General features: G+C 39.6%; 2 protein-coding genes across 7 annotated transcripts in view; one reads left to right on the top strand and one right to left on the bottom strand.

The window, feature by feature from the left end:
* Positions 1 to 2400, top strand: part of LOC140190872 (P2X purinoceptor 4-like) — a 63975-nt gene extending 61575 nt beyond the window's left edge. For 2 of the 6 annotated variants that reach the window (XM_072247786.1, XM_072247785.1), the window contains one exon: positions 1958 to 2397. In XM_072247786.1, the coding sequence (XP_072103887.1) occupies positions 1958 to 1981 (24 nt within the window). In that variant the 3' untranslated portion in view covers positions 1982 to 2397. Of the gene's footprint in view, positions 1 to 1957 lie in introns of all 6 variants that reach the window. The other 4 variants (XM_072247782.1, XM_072247777.1, XM_072247783.1 and 1 more) reach the window with 3 other exon arrangements.
* LOC140190871 (calcium/calmodulin-dependent protein kinase kinase 2-like) overlaps positions 1 to 14483 on the bottom strand; it is a 67331-nt gene that overhangs the window by 10893 nt on the left and 41955 nt on the right. Inside the window, exons 9-15 of the mRNA XM_072247775.1 lie at positions 14098 to 14186; positions 12656 to 12855; positions 11934 to 11987; positions 11740 to 11813; positions 11453 to 11540; positions 8508 to 8636; positions 7872 to 7972 (exon numbers count right to left, since the gene is read on the bottom strand). Coding sequence (XP_072103876.1) covers positions 7872 to 7972; positions 8508 to 8636; positions 11453 to 11540; positions 11740 to 11813; positions 11934 to 11987; positions 12656 to 12855; positions 14098 to 14186 — 735 coding nt within the window. The remainder of the gene's footprint in view (positions 1 to 7871; positions 7973 to 8507; positions 8637 to 11452; positions 11541 to 11739; positions 11814 to 11933; positions 11988 to 12655; positions 12856 to 14097; positions 14187 to 14483) is intronic.

Here is a 14483-nt window from a genome sequence, read left to right as displayed (position 1 = left end):
ATCAAAACAGACTATTGTGGAGACACAAGAGTTTGCAGGTATTGGAATCTGGTACAAAAACTAAACTTGCCAAAGGATGCTGGGTCAACCAGCATCTCTACAGGCAAATAAATTGAGAGTTTTGTGAAAGTCTAACCTTAGTTCAAACTCAGCTCTACAGCAGTTCCACTATGAAAATGCAAGGCTCTTGCAGTAGTTCCTAAGAACTTGCTCCAACCTGCCTGCAACTAAAGAAGTATTTAGATGCCACTGTGACACCCATCTATTGCATTAAAAAAATTGGGCATTTATCACTGTGTGGACATGAAAGTTAAATTGTGAACAGTCCTCCTCAATGTTTGCACAAAAAATTATGTAACTTTAGCATGGTTAGTTAAATATAATTTAAGGGCTTCAAATCTTCATGCTTTAACTGAAGAGACAATTAGTAGGTTAAATTGATGGAGGGTCCCATTAAAATCGAAGTCAATTCATTCTTATTTGTTACCCAGTTTTGCACTTCCTGCAGGTTAAGAATGCTGACAAAACTTTCCTTTTTATTTCCGATAAACACCATGTCTTTCAGCATTCTTGATGAAATTAACCAATGAAGATTTAAAAACAAGAACGAACAAAACTGGGTCTTTCCTATATTTAAAAACGCAAACAACAGGAATTCTGCAGATGCTGGAATTTCAAGCAACACACATCAAAGTTGCTGGTGAACAGAGCAGGCCAGGCAGCATCTCTAGGAAGAGATACAGTCGACGTTTCAGGCCGAGACCCTTCGTCAGGACTAACTGAAGGTCCTAACAGTTAGTCCTGACAAAGGATCTTGGCCTGAAACGTCGACTGTACCTCTTCCTAGAGATGCTGTCTTTCCTATATTTGACAGTCTAATGCAATTGTACTAAATAGATTTCCCCATCATCTCAACAGAACAACTATTCTGGGCAGAGTTAAGATAGTGCCAAGTCATTTGCAGAAACAGCTTAAATTCTTCTCTCCAATGTCTTTTTTTTCCCCCTTTCAAGGTGGTTGGGGTTCTATTGAGATCCTGATCTGCAAGAGGCACTCCAACTGCGTTTTTTTTTTTGAAACAGTAATTAAGTTCCCGTTCCTGGACACATACAAGAGAAAATCTGCGGATGCTGGAAATCTGAACAACACACATAAAATGCTGGAGGAACTTAGCAGGCCAGGCAGCATCTATGGAAAACAGTAAACAAAAAGGCGGAAGTTTCGGAGTATTATGTGCTGGACACAGAAGCTGGTGGGGTGGTAGGTGAGGACAAGAGGAACCCTATCCCTGGTAGAGTGGTGGGAGGGTGGGGTACCCCACTAAGGAAAACTAGGCCATTACCTCCCACACCATCACCAACCTTATGGACCCCGGGGATCTCCTATCCACTGCCATTAACCTCATAGTTCCCGTATCCTGCACCTTCCGTTTCTACCTCCTACCTAAGATCCACAAACCTGCTTGTCCAGGTAGACCCATTGTTCCAGACCCACTGAACTCATATCAGCATACCTTGACTCTGTTTTATCACCCCTAATTCAGTCTCTTCCTATCTACATCCATGACACTTCACACGCTCTTGACCTTTTCAAGGATTTCAAGTTCCCTGGCCCCCAGCATCTTATTTTTACTCCAGTCCTGCCAAAGGATTTCAGCCTGAAACATCAACTGTACTTTTTTCCATAGATGCTGCCTGGCCTGCTGAGTTCCTCCAGCATTTTGTGTGTGTTGCTCCCGTTCCTGGAGCTTGTCGGCCAACCATTTTCCGACATTCTCCAGGTGCAGCTTGGAAGATGCCACCTCAGGGGTGCAGCCCTATGGACGACAGATTCCAGGCTGGTGTTGCTGACTGAGGCGCCGTGTAAGATGTAACAGCAGGATTTTGCTGCAGCAAAGTGGATGGAGGTCTCTGTAGTTGAGTGGTCACTCTCTCTCTCTCTCTCTCTCTCTCTCTAGATGGGGGTGGGATTCTCGAGTTGAGAATCTCAGAATAAAAAGCAACGTGGTAGACCGTAACACCAGAACAACGACCAGTCTCTCCTTTCACTGTGAAAATTGGTGATATCTCTGTTGAGTGAGAGTGAGGGAGAATGTAGCATGTCGAACTGTCAAGTAAACAATAGTTTTTGTTGACTGCAGATCATGGTCTCGCTTTGGGTGCTTTGCTGTTGCTTGGTTGTTGGTGGGCACTGACACTTTTTGCTGAAATGGACAGGGCCAGGGGGAGGTTGATGCTCTTTTGCTTCCTGTTGCTTGTGCAGGAGAGGGGGAGAGGGGGCTTTGGGGTTCTAATGTCTTTCTGTCATTCATTTTGTTGGGGTTCTTCTGTTTTTTGTGGATATCTATGATGACAAATATTCCAGGTTGTATACTGTATACATTCTCTGATAATAAACGGAACCATTTAAACCATTTCTAATGGAACAAAATTATGTTGAGGGTTATTTAAACAAGTATTAAGCCTTGCTGTGTTGAAGTTATTAAACATATGAACTCACAGTAACACAGACTGTGATTCTTCTTCAGCCTATTGGGAGTTTTGCAATTTGAATACCTGACTTCTAATCAACGATGTATTAGCAAGGGAATGACAGGAACATGCATTTAAAAATTATTAAAAAATTAACAGCAACAGAAATTCCAACTTACCATAAATAGTCATGGATTAACATTTTGCTGAGCATATTAAGAGAAACAATGTAGTTTATTTAAAATTTCCTAAACATGGAATTAATCTACATTTTGTTTTCATTTCACTCTTCGGCAGGCTTTTCACTTTTCCTGAGTTGGTTTGCCTTGTTAGGCTTCTGCTACCTGCTGATTATCAACTCTGCAAACCAAAAAAAATTCTATGCAGCCCTGTTCACTTCCTGCACAAAAGCTAGAGGTAGTGACTTTAAATTGACATACATTTTTTTTTAAAGTGCAAGTTGGTTGCTGGATACTGTGTCAAAAAGTATACAATTCAGAATTGCCTTGTCCAAGGACAACAGAGAGTGATAGTAGACAGTGCATTCTGCCTGAATAGGTGAATAGTGGTGTTCCATAGCAACCTTTATGGGATCCCTGCACTTTTAAATTTTTAATAGATGACTGGGATGAGGAAGTGGAGGAATGATTAGCAAGTTTTCAAATGACACGAAGGTTGAAGTGTTGTGGATAGGGTAGAAGGTTGGCACAGGTTAGAATGGGAATATAGACGATAGAGAGGCAGAGAAATGACAGATGGAGCTCAATCTGGAAAAGTATGAAGTGATACACTTTGGAAGATCAAACTTGAAGACTAAGTACAAGGCTAATGGCAGAATTCTTAACAGCACAAGGGGACTGAGGGATCTTAGGGTCCAGGTCCATAGATTTCTCAAAGTTGCCAGGGTGGTTAAGAAAACGTATAGTGTTCTGGCCTTCATTAGTAGGGACATAGTGTTCAAGAACCACTAAGTAATATTGCAGCTCTGTAAAACTCTTGTTCGATTACACTAGTGTTCAGTTCTGGTCACATCATTAAAGGAAGCATGAGGAAGCTTCAAAGAAGATTTACCAGAGTTAGAGGAATTGTCGTAACAGGAAAGATTGCATAAGCTAGGGCTTTTCTCTTCCGTGTGACAGAAGATGAGAGGCAACTCAATGGAGGTGTACAATGGAGAAGCATAAATACGGTAGATGGCCAGCACCTTTTCCCAGGGGCAGCAGTGGCCAATACCAGCTCACCTTTTTAAGGTGAGTGGAAGAAAATCTAGGAAAGTTGTCAGAGGTAGTTTTTTTTTTTTAAAACACAGAGTAGTGGGTGCCTGAAACATATATTGCCTGAAGTAGTGGCAGAGGCCAATAGGGACATTAGATAGGCACATGGATACAAGAAGAAAAAAAAGGAGTGTTATGGTAAGGTTGGGTTAGATTGATCATTGAGTAGGTTTACATAGGTCAGCACAACATCTCGGACCAAAGGGTCTCTACCATGCTGTACTGTTTTATGTTCAAATTCTGCGGATGCTGGAAATTAGAGCAACACACACAAAATGCTGGAGGAACTCAGCAGGCCAGGCAGCATCTAGGAAAAGAGTACAGATGATGTTTCTGGCTGAAACCCTTCGGCAAGACTAGAGAGGAAAGCTGAGTAGATTTAAAAGGTGGGGGGAGGTGGGAAGAGGAGGGGAGAGAGAAGCACAATGTGATAGGTGAAACCTGGAGGGGGAAGGATGAAGTAAGGACCTGGAAAGTTGATTGGTAAAAGAGACAAAAGGCCATGGAAGAAAGGGGAGAGGGGCACCAGAGGAAGTTGATGGGTGGACAAGGAGAGAAGGTGAGAGAGGGAAAAGGGGATGGGAGATGGTGGGGGGCGGGTGGCATTATTGGAAATTTGAGAAATTGATGTTCATACCATCAGATTGGAGGCTACCCAAACGGAATACAAGGTGTTGTTCCTCCATCCTAAATGTGGCTTCATCATGACAGTGGAGGAGGCCATAGAGGGACATATTGGAATGGGAATAGGAAGTATATTGAAAATAGGTGTTCACTGGGAGATCCCACTTTTTCTGGCATACGGAGCACAGGTGCTCGGCGAAGCGGTTTCTCAATCTATGTCAGCTCTCACTGATATACAGGTAGCCACACTGGGAGCACCGACCACAGTAGATGACCCCAAAAGACTCATAGGTGAAGTGTTGCCTCACCTGGAAGTTCTATGTCATTTTGAAGTTTGTGTAATCCATAAGAAATGTTTCTGAGAATGATGAAGTATCAGAAAACACTATATTGATCAGATATATTCTTAAGGTGGGGTCAATCTCCAAAGACATATTTAAAATTCAAAGTACATTTATTATCAAAGTATATACAACTTGGAGATTCGTCTCCTTACAGGCAGCCACAAAACAAAAAAAAAAACAATAGAAGCCATTTTAAAAAAAGACCGACAAACCCCCAATGTGCAGAAAAATCAAACCTTGCGAATAATAAAGGTAAGCAAAAAACACGCAGAACTGAAGTTCATGAAAATGAGCCCACAGCCACGAAGTCAGTCATCACTGCAGCTGATCCAGGAACCCGTCAGTTGCAGGCCGCAGCCTCAGTTCACCTCGCCTGTCCCTCTCCTCCGGCCCTGACACCCTGATCAATTCAATCTGGCCTGGTGCTTAGATCAGCCAAACCTCAGACCGTTCCCTGCTCTCGTTCTCTGGCCATGTCGCTTCGATATGCTCTCAGGCCCCGACCCTGCCTCCTCCATGTGGCCTGTACCCGACCTTTCCAATCTGGCACGGTGCTTAAATTGGCCAAAAAGCAGGTAATTTATTCACAATACTCATCATATACTTGACAACAATCTTCACCAAGCAATAGTTAACTGTTTATTTCATATGATTTACTCCACCCTCCTATACCTACTATTTTTTTTAAAGTCCCACACTGCTCTTACACTCTCAACCCTAACAGCCATAACACCGAAAGATATCACAGGGTATTCAATCAAATGCTTTGCTCTTGCAGGATAAAGTGATACATAAAAGTAGATAACAAAAAAAAAAGAAGAAAACCTCGATGTTAGAGGACCTGTTGCTTAAACTGTCATGAAGGCAACAGCACTAATCACGTTGGCAATGAACATTATTGTGCCAGCACAGAAAAGATCAATGAAGGTCTCAGCATTTTTAATACATCTGCTCTCTCATTTTTTAAAAAAAATATAAGCTCAAGATATCTTTCTTGTTTTCCTCAATACAGCCCAATTCCAGTTATATTTTCCATGGACTGGGAACTTGCCCAGTAAGAGAAGCTGTCCTAAGTAATTAAGGAGAAATACTCACACTCAATCTTTTACTTGCAAACCATCACTTACAGTCTGAATGCAAGCACTTTAGAAGCTAGATAGAAGGATCTGTTTGCTGAGATAGGAAACACATGTTCTCAAAATAATAGCAATGTTGCCACAGTGTGAGGTTCCAGACTAGTTCTGCTGGAAGGAATCAGACGATTACTTTGATAACCCGGGTTACATAACTTAGTCAGCACAACTAAATGCTTGAAGCTGCAAAAACCTGCCAGAGTATCCAAATACATGAGGATGCAATGTTTTTTCCCCCAAAGCAAATGGCATCAAGTGGGCTGAATACAGTTCTATGATGACTACCATTCAATTCAGATGAGGAGCTTGTAAGGTTGAATTTCTGTAGCCAATAATATCCTACATCACGGGGCAGCCTACAATCCATGCAAAACCTGTTTTTTTTCTCTCGCTTCTTTCTAGAAACAGCAATGAGATTAATGATGTTATTGAATATGGGTCCTCAGCAGTTTGTAAAGCTTTGTTAAGAAAATAAAATCCCTAAACATCAACAGCCTTTGTTTTCTTCTGTGTTCACCTCAGTGTGGCCTTACTTCATTTTCTCCATTATGTTTCCATTTCTGGAAGAGCAGAGGCGGGCTACATGCGTGGAACTAACTTCTCAAGCACAATATTTTAAGTGACAATATATGTGCTAAAAGACAAGCCAGGTCTTACCTGAACTCAATCTTTAGTCAATTATAGAAAATCTCCAAAACAACAATAATTACTTCAGAATGATTCAATTAATTAATTCTTACACATTTCCTAAACACCAGTGAGAATGTCTTTATTTATGTCATATCGAGAAGTGCGTGGGAATGTCTAATTACAATAAAATATTCAGACCCGTAACATATATCTGATGCTATGGTCTCACAACTCCTCATATTCCAAATGTTGTTAGGAATACTTTTACACTGGAGAGGATAACGAAGAGGTAATAAAAGCCCTTTCACTAAGAAACCACAGCAATTCATCTGTATGTGGAAGCAACTGGTTTGGCAACTTCCAATCTACCTGATGTAAACTTTTAAAACTTCAGACATCTACACCAATGTTAAGGAGTATTACAGTTTTAAGTAGAAGAAACAAATCAGAAACCTACATGCAAATAGTTAAAATTAAATAGTACCAGTAAGAAACCTCTCGTGCATCTGAAGTTCAGCTAGGCAAAGTTGAGAAAAGATGCAGGCTGAAGCACTGAGGTAGATATCAGTCATGCTGCTGGCTATATTGTGTTTTTATGCTGTTTCCAGACAACAGGTGAATGAGAAATCCGTTTTATCAATATAACATCTGAAACACTTTGCTTTGTAATGATGCTGATAGAAACCATGGTAAAAACCAGTGATGGCAAAATGGGAACTGACGTACTGAAATACTTCTTTTAAAAAACAGCCATGAACTGATATTTAGCCGCATATTTATTTTAATAAGGGCTTAAGAAATAAAAGTAGGAATTGGTCACTTGTGACTCTTTTTCGATTCAGTATTATAGCTATCTCTACTTTTCTAGCACTAACCTAACATCTCTTAATTCTTTTAACATTTAGAAACCTTTCGATCTTTGTCATGCATGGACTTGATGGCTAAATTGCCACGGCCCTTTTAGGTAAAGCATTCCAAATATTCATAACTGTCAAGGAGAAAGAAATCCCATCTCACTGCCTGAATGGCTGAAACTTTTAGTTTCAAGCTGTGGCTCCTGGACTGAGGCCCCCCAACCAGGGGTAACATGATTCCTGTAACTACCCTGTCAAATTTCAAAATCCTCCCTCTTACAAGGTACTAAAATTTATATATCCAATAAATATGGTTCATGATGCTTTTAAATAAAATTGCTTCCATCGAGATTTACACATATTTTGGTGGAGAAAATCAAGGTTTTCAATTGCTTAAATAGTATTGCAGAATAAAGGAAAATACACAAATCTTCAGACAAAAAAACCCAATGCTTTTGAAGATATTAAGCAATGCAGTTAAGTGATTGGATCTTATTTCTAATCACATAAAAACAAAGAATAAATGTATCTGTTTACTTACACAAGAATGCTTCCTGATGCAGGCAAAGATCTTTCCTCTCTCCTATTCCCCTCAAAAGGGTTTCCAAAGGAGCGTTTACGTAACATTGTTTTAACAAGAATCTAGTGAAAAAGCATAAATTTTGTACTGTTCTACATCTGAAAGCATGTGATTAAATATGTTCTTTTATACATCTTGGGCCCCTGACTTACATAAAAAGTAATCTGGTTTTGTTTATATGTTTACATTTAAGCACTACTAACAACAAAGAAAAATAGTGTTGGAAAAATAGTGCTTTGTAACTTTGACTTTTGGAATTGAAGTTAATTCTGAAATAGTTGTTGGTGGAGCAAAGATCTGCATGTGACAATAAACTTTATTACCATATTTTTAATCACTGGAAATGGTACACTACAATGAAGAGTATGAAGAGTATCTATTAGTACACACCAGGATGTGCCCAACATTATTAGGGACATCTGAGGCTCAAGTGATAGAAGATTTACATAATTTAAGTTGTTTCTATGACCTGCTGAAGACTAGGCAAATAGATACAACCATCATATGGTAAATAAGGTCCAGGTATCATCAGCATGGACCATACTTACAGGACATGCAGTGACTTATTTGTGACTCAGAATTAACATTATTGCTTACCACTGTTGCTAGGCTTGGAATATGTTTTACAGAATTCTCAACCTCCTCTTCAGTTACTTCAACAAGCGTACAATTCTCATCCTCTGTAGGAAGTGTTTCAGCACCATATCTCGTCACCCATGGATGCAACTATAAGTTAAAGGAAACAACCACAAAAGTAGGTTCCTCAGCATACTGCTGGATATTCACCTTAATGTTATAGTAATAATTGACCACATTTTTAATCAGACAAAAATATACAATTGTTAATAGTTTTACATTTACAACTATAAAAACTTTATTCTGACCATATTATGAGAACTATTGTCATAACATGATGATTCCATTACCTTTTCAGCAAAGCTGTGGGCTGGATGTAGTGTTTTCCTGCTGGTAAACTTATCTACTTCACATCCCATGAATGGCAACTCCCCACATCCTACCATCAATCCTCTTTCTTCCACATACCCTATTTCTCCAAACCACAGTGGGACAAAGGCAATAAAGTCCATGCTACCCTCATTTCCCAAACTTGCCTTCACTACTAAAGATAGACATCACTTCCCAAATGGTTCTGGAGCCAAATGGGAGGGCCCTGAGTGAAAGGCCATGAATTCCATAATGGATTAATGTGCAAAGGCCAGGATAAGACCATCACCACTCTTTGGAGTCGTTAATAGTACGGAAAGCCCCATCTTTAGTCTTGTTAACTATCAAGATTCTTCATTACTGGAGAGCCATCCGCAGTACCACCGATGCGGCAGAGAGGGCCTTAAGATGGCTGTGGCTCAAAAGAGGGGAGCCATGGAGTCATAGGTAGCTAGCCATCTGGACACAAGCTGGGGTCTGATCAGCCCCGGCTGGGTCACCTGGAGGAGGGTGTGTGATGTTGAAAGACCTGAGACATCCGATGATTCCAGGAACATCACTGAAGATGTGTCCAGAAGCATCAACAGATGTATGTACACAGCTTACACCCTGAGTTAATCAGTGACAACCAGGAAAGACTGGGTGACAACCGCGAAAAGAGTGGTGACGACTGGAGAGTCAGTGACAGCCCGGAGAGACGGCAACCAGGGCAGAACGGGCTTGCAACCCAATCTGTGTCCTCTGAGAGGAGGACCCCCACAAAAGCTACAAAGAATCTAAGGCAAAGATACCCCCAGGGGTGCCCGAGAGGGGAGGAGGATGAGCATCCCAGTCAGATGGACACAACGACATCAGACCCAGGCAATGAACAAACAACGATGAGGAAGCAGTGTGCATGTGGCAAAATCTGCAAGAACGATCATGGCTTGAAGATCCACCAAGCAAGGATGAAGTGTTTGGCAGGAGCAGGAGCCGCACAACGTGCAGGTGTCCAACCTGGTGAGACGAAGGAGGGGCCAGGCCCGGAGTCACCCCATAGTGCCCGGAACCTCCAAGTGTTGCAAACTAATCCCTCTAACAAAAAGTCTAACAGGAGGCGGATCAAATGGCCTGCAGCTAACATGACTTCACTGTGGAAGCAGTTCGATGAAGATGTTAACCAAATTCTGGAGGCAACAGCGAAGGGAGGGGTTGATAGGAAGCTGCAAGCCATGACAACAATTATTGTCAGTATCGATGGAGAGCGAGGTGTCTCCCAGTGGAGGTTGGTTGTAGGGGATTCGTAGCCCGTTCTTTAGTTAGAGCCTTCAGCATTTTGGGCATCGAGGGAGAGAGGAAGAGGAGAGCCATCCGCAGTACTACCGATGCGGCGGAGAGGGCCTCAAGATGGCTGTGGCTCAAAAGAGGGGAGCCATGGAGTCATAAGTAGCTAGCCATCTGGACACAAGCTGGGGTCTGATCAGCCCCAGCTGGGTCACCTGGAGGAGGTTGTATGATGTTAAAAGACCCGAAACACCCGATGATTCCAGGAACATCACTGAAGATGTGTCCAGAAGCATCAACAGATGTATGTACACAACATCTCATTTAAATGAGTGGGTTTATGTTACATCTGGTTCAGAATACAAGTGTAAATTCTCCATAGTATGGAGAATGTTAAAGAACAGTTCATGAGATGGAAAATGACCAGCTGACCTTGGCGAGATAGTTTGAGACATGGGGATTCATGCAGGAACCCTAAAACTTAATGGCAACTCTGCTGTGAAATATCAGTAACTCATGCACAAATTCTGGAAAAATCTTACAAAATCCAGGCCAAGTTAATATATTCAGTGGCTACTTTATTAGGTACACATGTACACCTACTCAATAATGCAGATATCTAATTAGCCAATCACATACAGCAACTCAAATGTATAAAAGCATGCAGACATGTTCAAAAGATTCTGTTGCTGTTCAACTAATCTAAGTGACTTTGAATGTGGAATGATTGTTGGTGCCAGATGGGACAGTTTGAGTATCTCAGAAACTGTTGATCTTCTGAGGTTTTCTCCCATAGCAGTCTCTAGAGTTTACAGAGAATGGTGTGAAAGACAAAAAAAAACATCCAGTGAGTGGCAGTTTGGTGGACGAAAATGCCTTGTTAATGACAGGTCAGAAGAGAATGGTGGAACTGGTTTAAACTGACAGGAAGGCAATAGTAACTCAAATAACCATGAGTTACATCAGTAGTGTGCAGAAGAACAACAACTTAGAATAACCTTGAAGTAGATCGGCTACAGAAGGTGACAACTACACTGTATTCTACTGCTGTACCTAATAAAGTGTATCACCAGCTGAAATTACAAGCTGGCAATCATATGCTTTTATTCATTTGATATTGCCCCTCATTGACTGTGGACATACTGTGAAATGGTTGTCTCCTGAATGATATGGGTATCCTCCTCAAAATTATTTTTTTGTGTACTGAACTACAGACTAACCAAAAGTTTAACAACTTATTTCAATTTACTCATATGTTTAGAAAAATATTGATAAAGCATATATCAGCAAAGAAATCTCCAAATAATTGCAGGAGCAATGTTTCCCTTTGTTACCTTGATTTGTGAAACTGTAATTCTGGTTTCTGGGTTTTTATCTAACATTTTAAAAATAAGATCCTTCACCTCTTCAGAGAGTTCTGACCTAGTTTGCAAAATGGAAAAAAAAGACATTTAAATATTTTCCACCAAGAGTAGCAACACTTCCCATATTAAATTATCACACACTTCAACTCACAGAAGTTTGCAAATCTAAGTCACTGAATAAGAATTTTAAAAAATGATAAAGCTAGAAACAGCAAAATTCAGAAAAGTTAGAAAAAATATTAATCATTAATACTTACTGCTCAGGAAATTCCACCAGATGGTTCTTAATTTTGTTATGCAGACTTAATATATGATCATCCATAAAGGGACACTAGCATAAAAACAGAGCTTTATCAGTTTCATATCCATTTTCTTACAGCTTGGCTGTAGTTATTGAAGTGTTAAATTAAAGAGCTTTATTGAAACTGCTGTGTTAATTACTTTTACTTACTTGCCCCACAACAAAGCAGTATAATGTGACACCCATCGCCCAGACATCCAAAGCCTAATCAGAGAAATCACAATCAGAATCAAAATTAAAACACACAGCAACATGTTACATATCTGAAGCTGAAGTCTTCAGAAAATATATTGAAAAAACACTCCATGTAAATAAACATAATAATTGAATATACATTCAAGTTAAGAATTTAAGAAAGCCCCAAGGCTGATTTTCCCAATATTAAAATTTCCAGGGGAATGAACTGATGGTATGTAGAATTTCCTTTATTAGTGTTTTTTTTTCACTTTTGCAATAAATTTAGTTATTTTTTCCATGACCATTAGACTTTTTCCACTAAATTAAGTGTACAAAATACAAATTTTACAGCTTTATTAAATAGTAACTGGCATAACTATTTCTTTTTGATCCACAATGATTACACATAGTTGTAAGTTTGCTTTAAAAGTAATTCCTCATTATAAAAGTAACCACTGCTAAGGGAAGGAGCTTCCCATTTAAAGGGATGGGTTACAAATTGCAACTAGCATCTGAAACAAAACAGATAGGCAAAATGATCAAACTATAGCTGACACAATTGTCAGGATTAAAATTCAGTTCTAATGTAAAATAAGTTGGAAATAGCACAAATGTAAGAATCTCAGCTAAATGCATTTTAAAGGCTAATTAAGTGTTTTTTTTGCAGAAAATGAAAATTTTCCTTTTGTTTTTACCTTGCCATGAAAATTCCTTCTGGATTCTAAAATAGTCTCTGGGGCCATAAATGCAGGAGTGCCCACGCTGCTGGTTAGAAGAGCGTCAGTTCCTTCAAACTGATTGCTGACCCCAAAATCAGCAATTTTGATACGTCCATCTTCTCCAACCAAAAGATTGGAAGGCTTAATGTCACGATGAATGATCTTTTGATAGTGCACTGCACACAGAAAACATTTTGTTAAATTTATATTATTACTTTCATTGTTAAACTCCGCAGCACTACGTCTTAGGGCAGGAGGAACAGAGTAATGCTTTATATCTCAAACTAATTTCCCTACTACAAATAAAAGCAATTACCTACACATATCTGATAATTAAACATCAAGCTCAGAGCAAAATCATGTCAAATTTAGCAAGTAACTGAAGCCATATTTCAAGTGCAAATTGAAGAAAGCTGTTATTAGAACATTCAGGTCAAATAACATTTATCAAGAGAAAAACAGGTCAGTGATCCTTCAGAGGGATATACAGGTTTTGAGGGGGGGAGAGGGTTTGACAGAACAGTCACACAATCTACTCTTGATTATCTCATTCACTATCTCATTGCCACTCTGACTGTCTCTTCAGTTCTGCATTTCAACTCTAACATGCAGCTGTGACTTTGAACTTCCAATTGCCCACTGCTGTCTGACTTCTATATTTGTCTTCCTACACTGCACCAATAAAATTCAAGCTTAATGGGACAATTTTTCAACCAATTGGGCACATTTCAGCTTTCTGGATGCAGTAGTGAGCTCATAATTTCAGGAAATCTGCACTTCTTGATTATTCATTTCACATTTAAAAACAGCCATAATTTTAATTTTCTGGTGATTTCAGACAACCTGGCTATTTTGCCTAATTTCACTTCCTCCAATGTTTCTTTTGTTATTCAGCAATTCCCCCTTTCATCCCGCACAACCAATGTATTATCCATTTAATTTTCTTGCCTTTTGCTTTATCTCAACCTTCTTTTCAACTCTCTCCTTTACCCTCACTTTCTGCTTCATAAAACGACTTATCTCCATCCCCATTTCTTGATAAGAGGTCCTTGAACTACAATGTTAATTCAGTTCAAACTAGCTTTCTCAGAACTGTTGAATGTTTTGTTTATGGATTATTATTAAAGGGTCATTTGGATTGCTTCCAATAATTTTCTACTTCTGATTTCCAAATTCAGACATGCACAATGGAATGAATTAGAGAGAGCGTTAGTCTGAACCACTCTCATACTTAGACCACTTCCCTACTGACAGCATAGCTCAGGAAAAAGTTCAGCAGTTTACTTCCTAGAGAGTGCACATGATACAGTGAAACAGAGGAATTTAAAAAAAAAAGTGAACAGTATGTCAGCCAGACATTACATTTCTTTCCCTCTCTCTATTCAGAAGCACACAAAAGGAATAGATCATGCACTTACAAAATTCAATTCCCATGGTCAAATCTTGGAAGTAGAATCGTGCTTGTTCTTCTGTCAAGGGTTTATCAGTTGGAATTTCCATCACAGGGCTGAAACAATATATAATCAATTGGAAACAAACAGGTAAAGCTGAAGTCCCAACATAAACAATATTTATCTGAGCTGTAGGGTGAATGAAGGTCTAATACAGTTTTAATTTTTGCAGGTCCTTAGGAGAGGTTAGAAAGGTCACTTGTTCAGATTGAGAGAATCATTAGCAGAGTTATTAATCACCAATGTCATTTCCAGACTCTGCACAATAGTTAAAGTGCCAAACTGATCCAAGATTTCGATGCATGGTGTGAACAAAATCTTTTGACACAACAGTAATTTATACTTCCTTTCCG

Source organism: Mobula birostris, chromosome 31 (genome assembly GCF_030028105.1).
Source record: "Mobula birostris isolate sMobBir1 chromosome 31, sMobBir1.hap1, whole genome shotgun sequence".
In the NCBI taxonomy this organism is placed as follows: domain Eukaryota; kingdom Metazoa; phylum Chordata; class Chondrichthyes; order Myliobatiformes; family Myliobatidae; genus Mobula; species Mobula birostris.
This window is presented reverse-complemented; position numbering and strand designations above follow the sequence as displayed.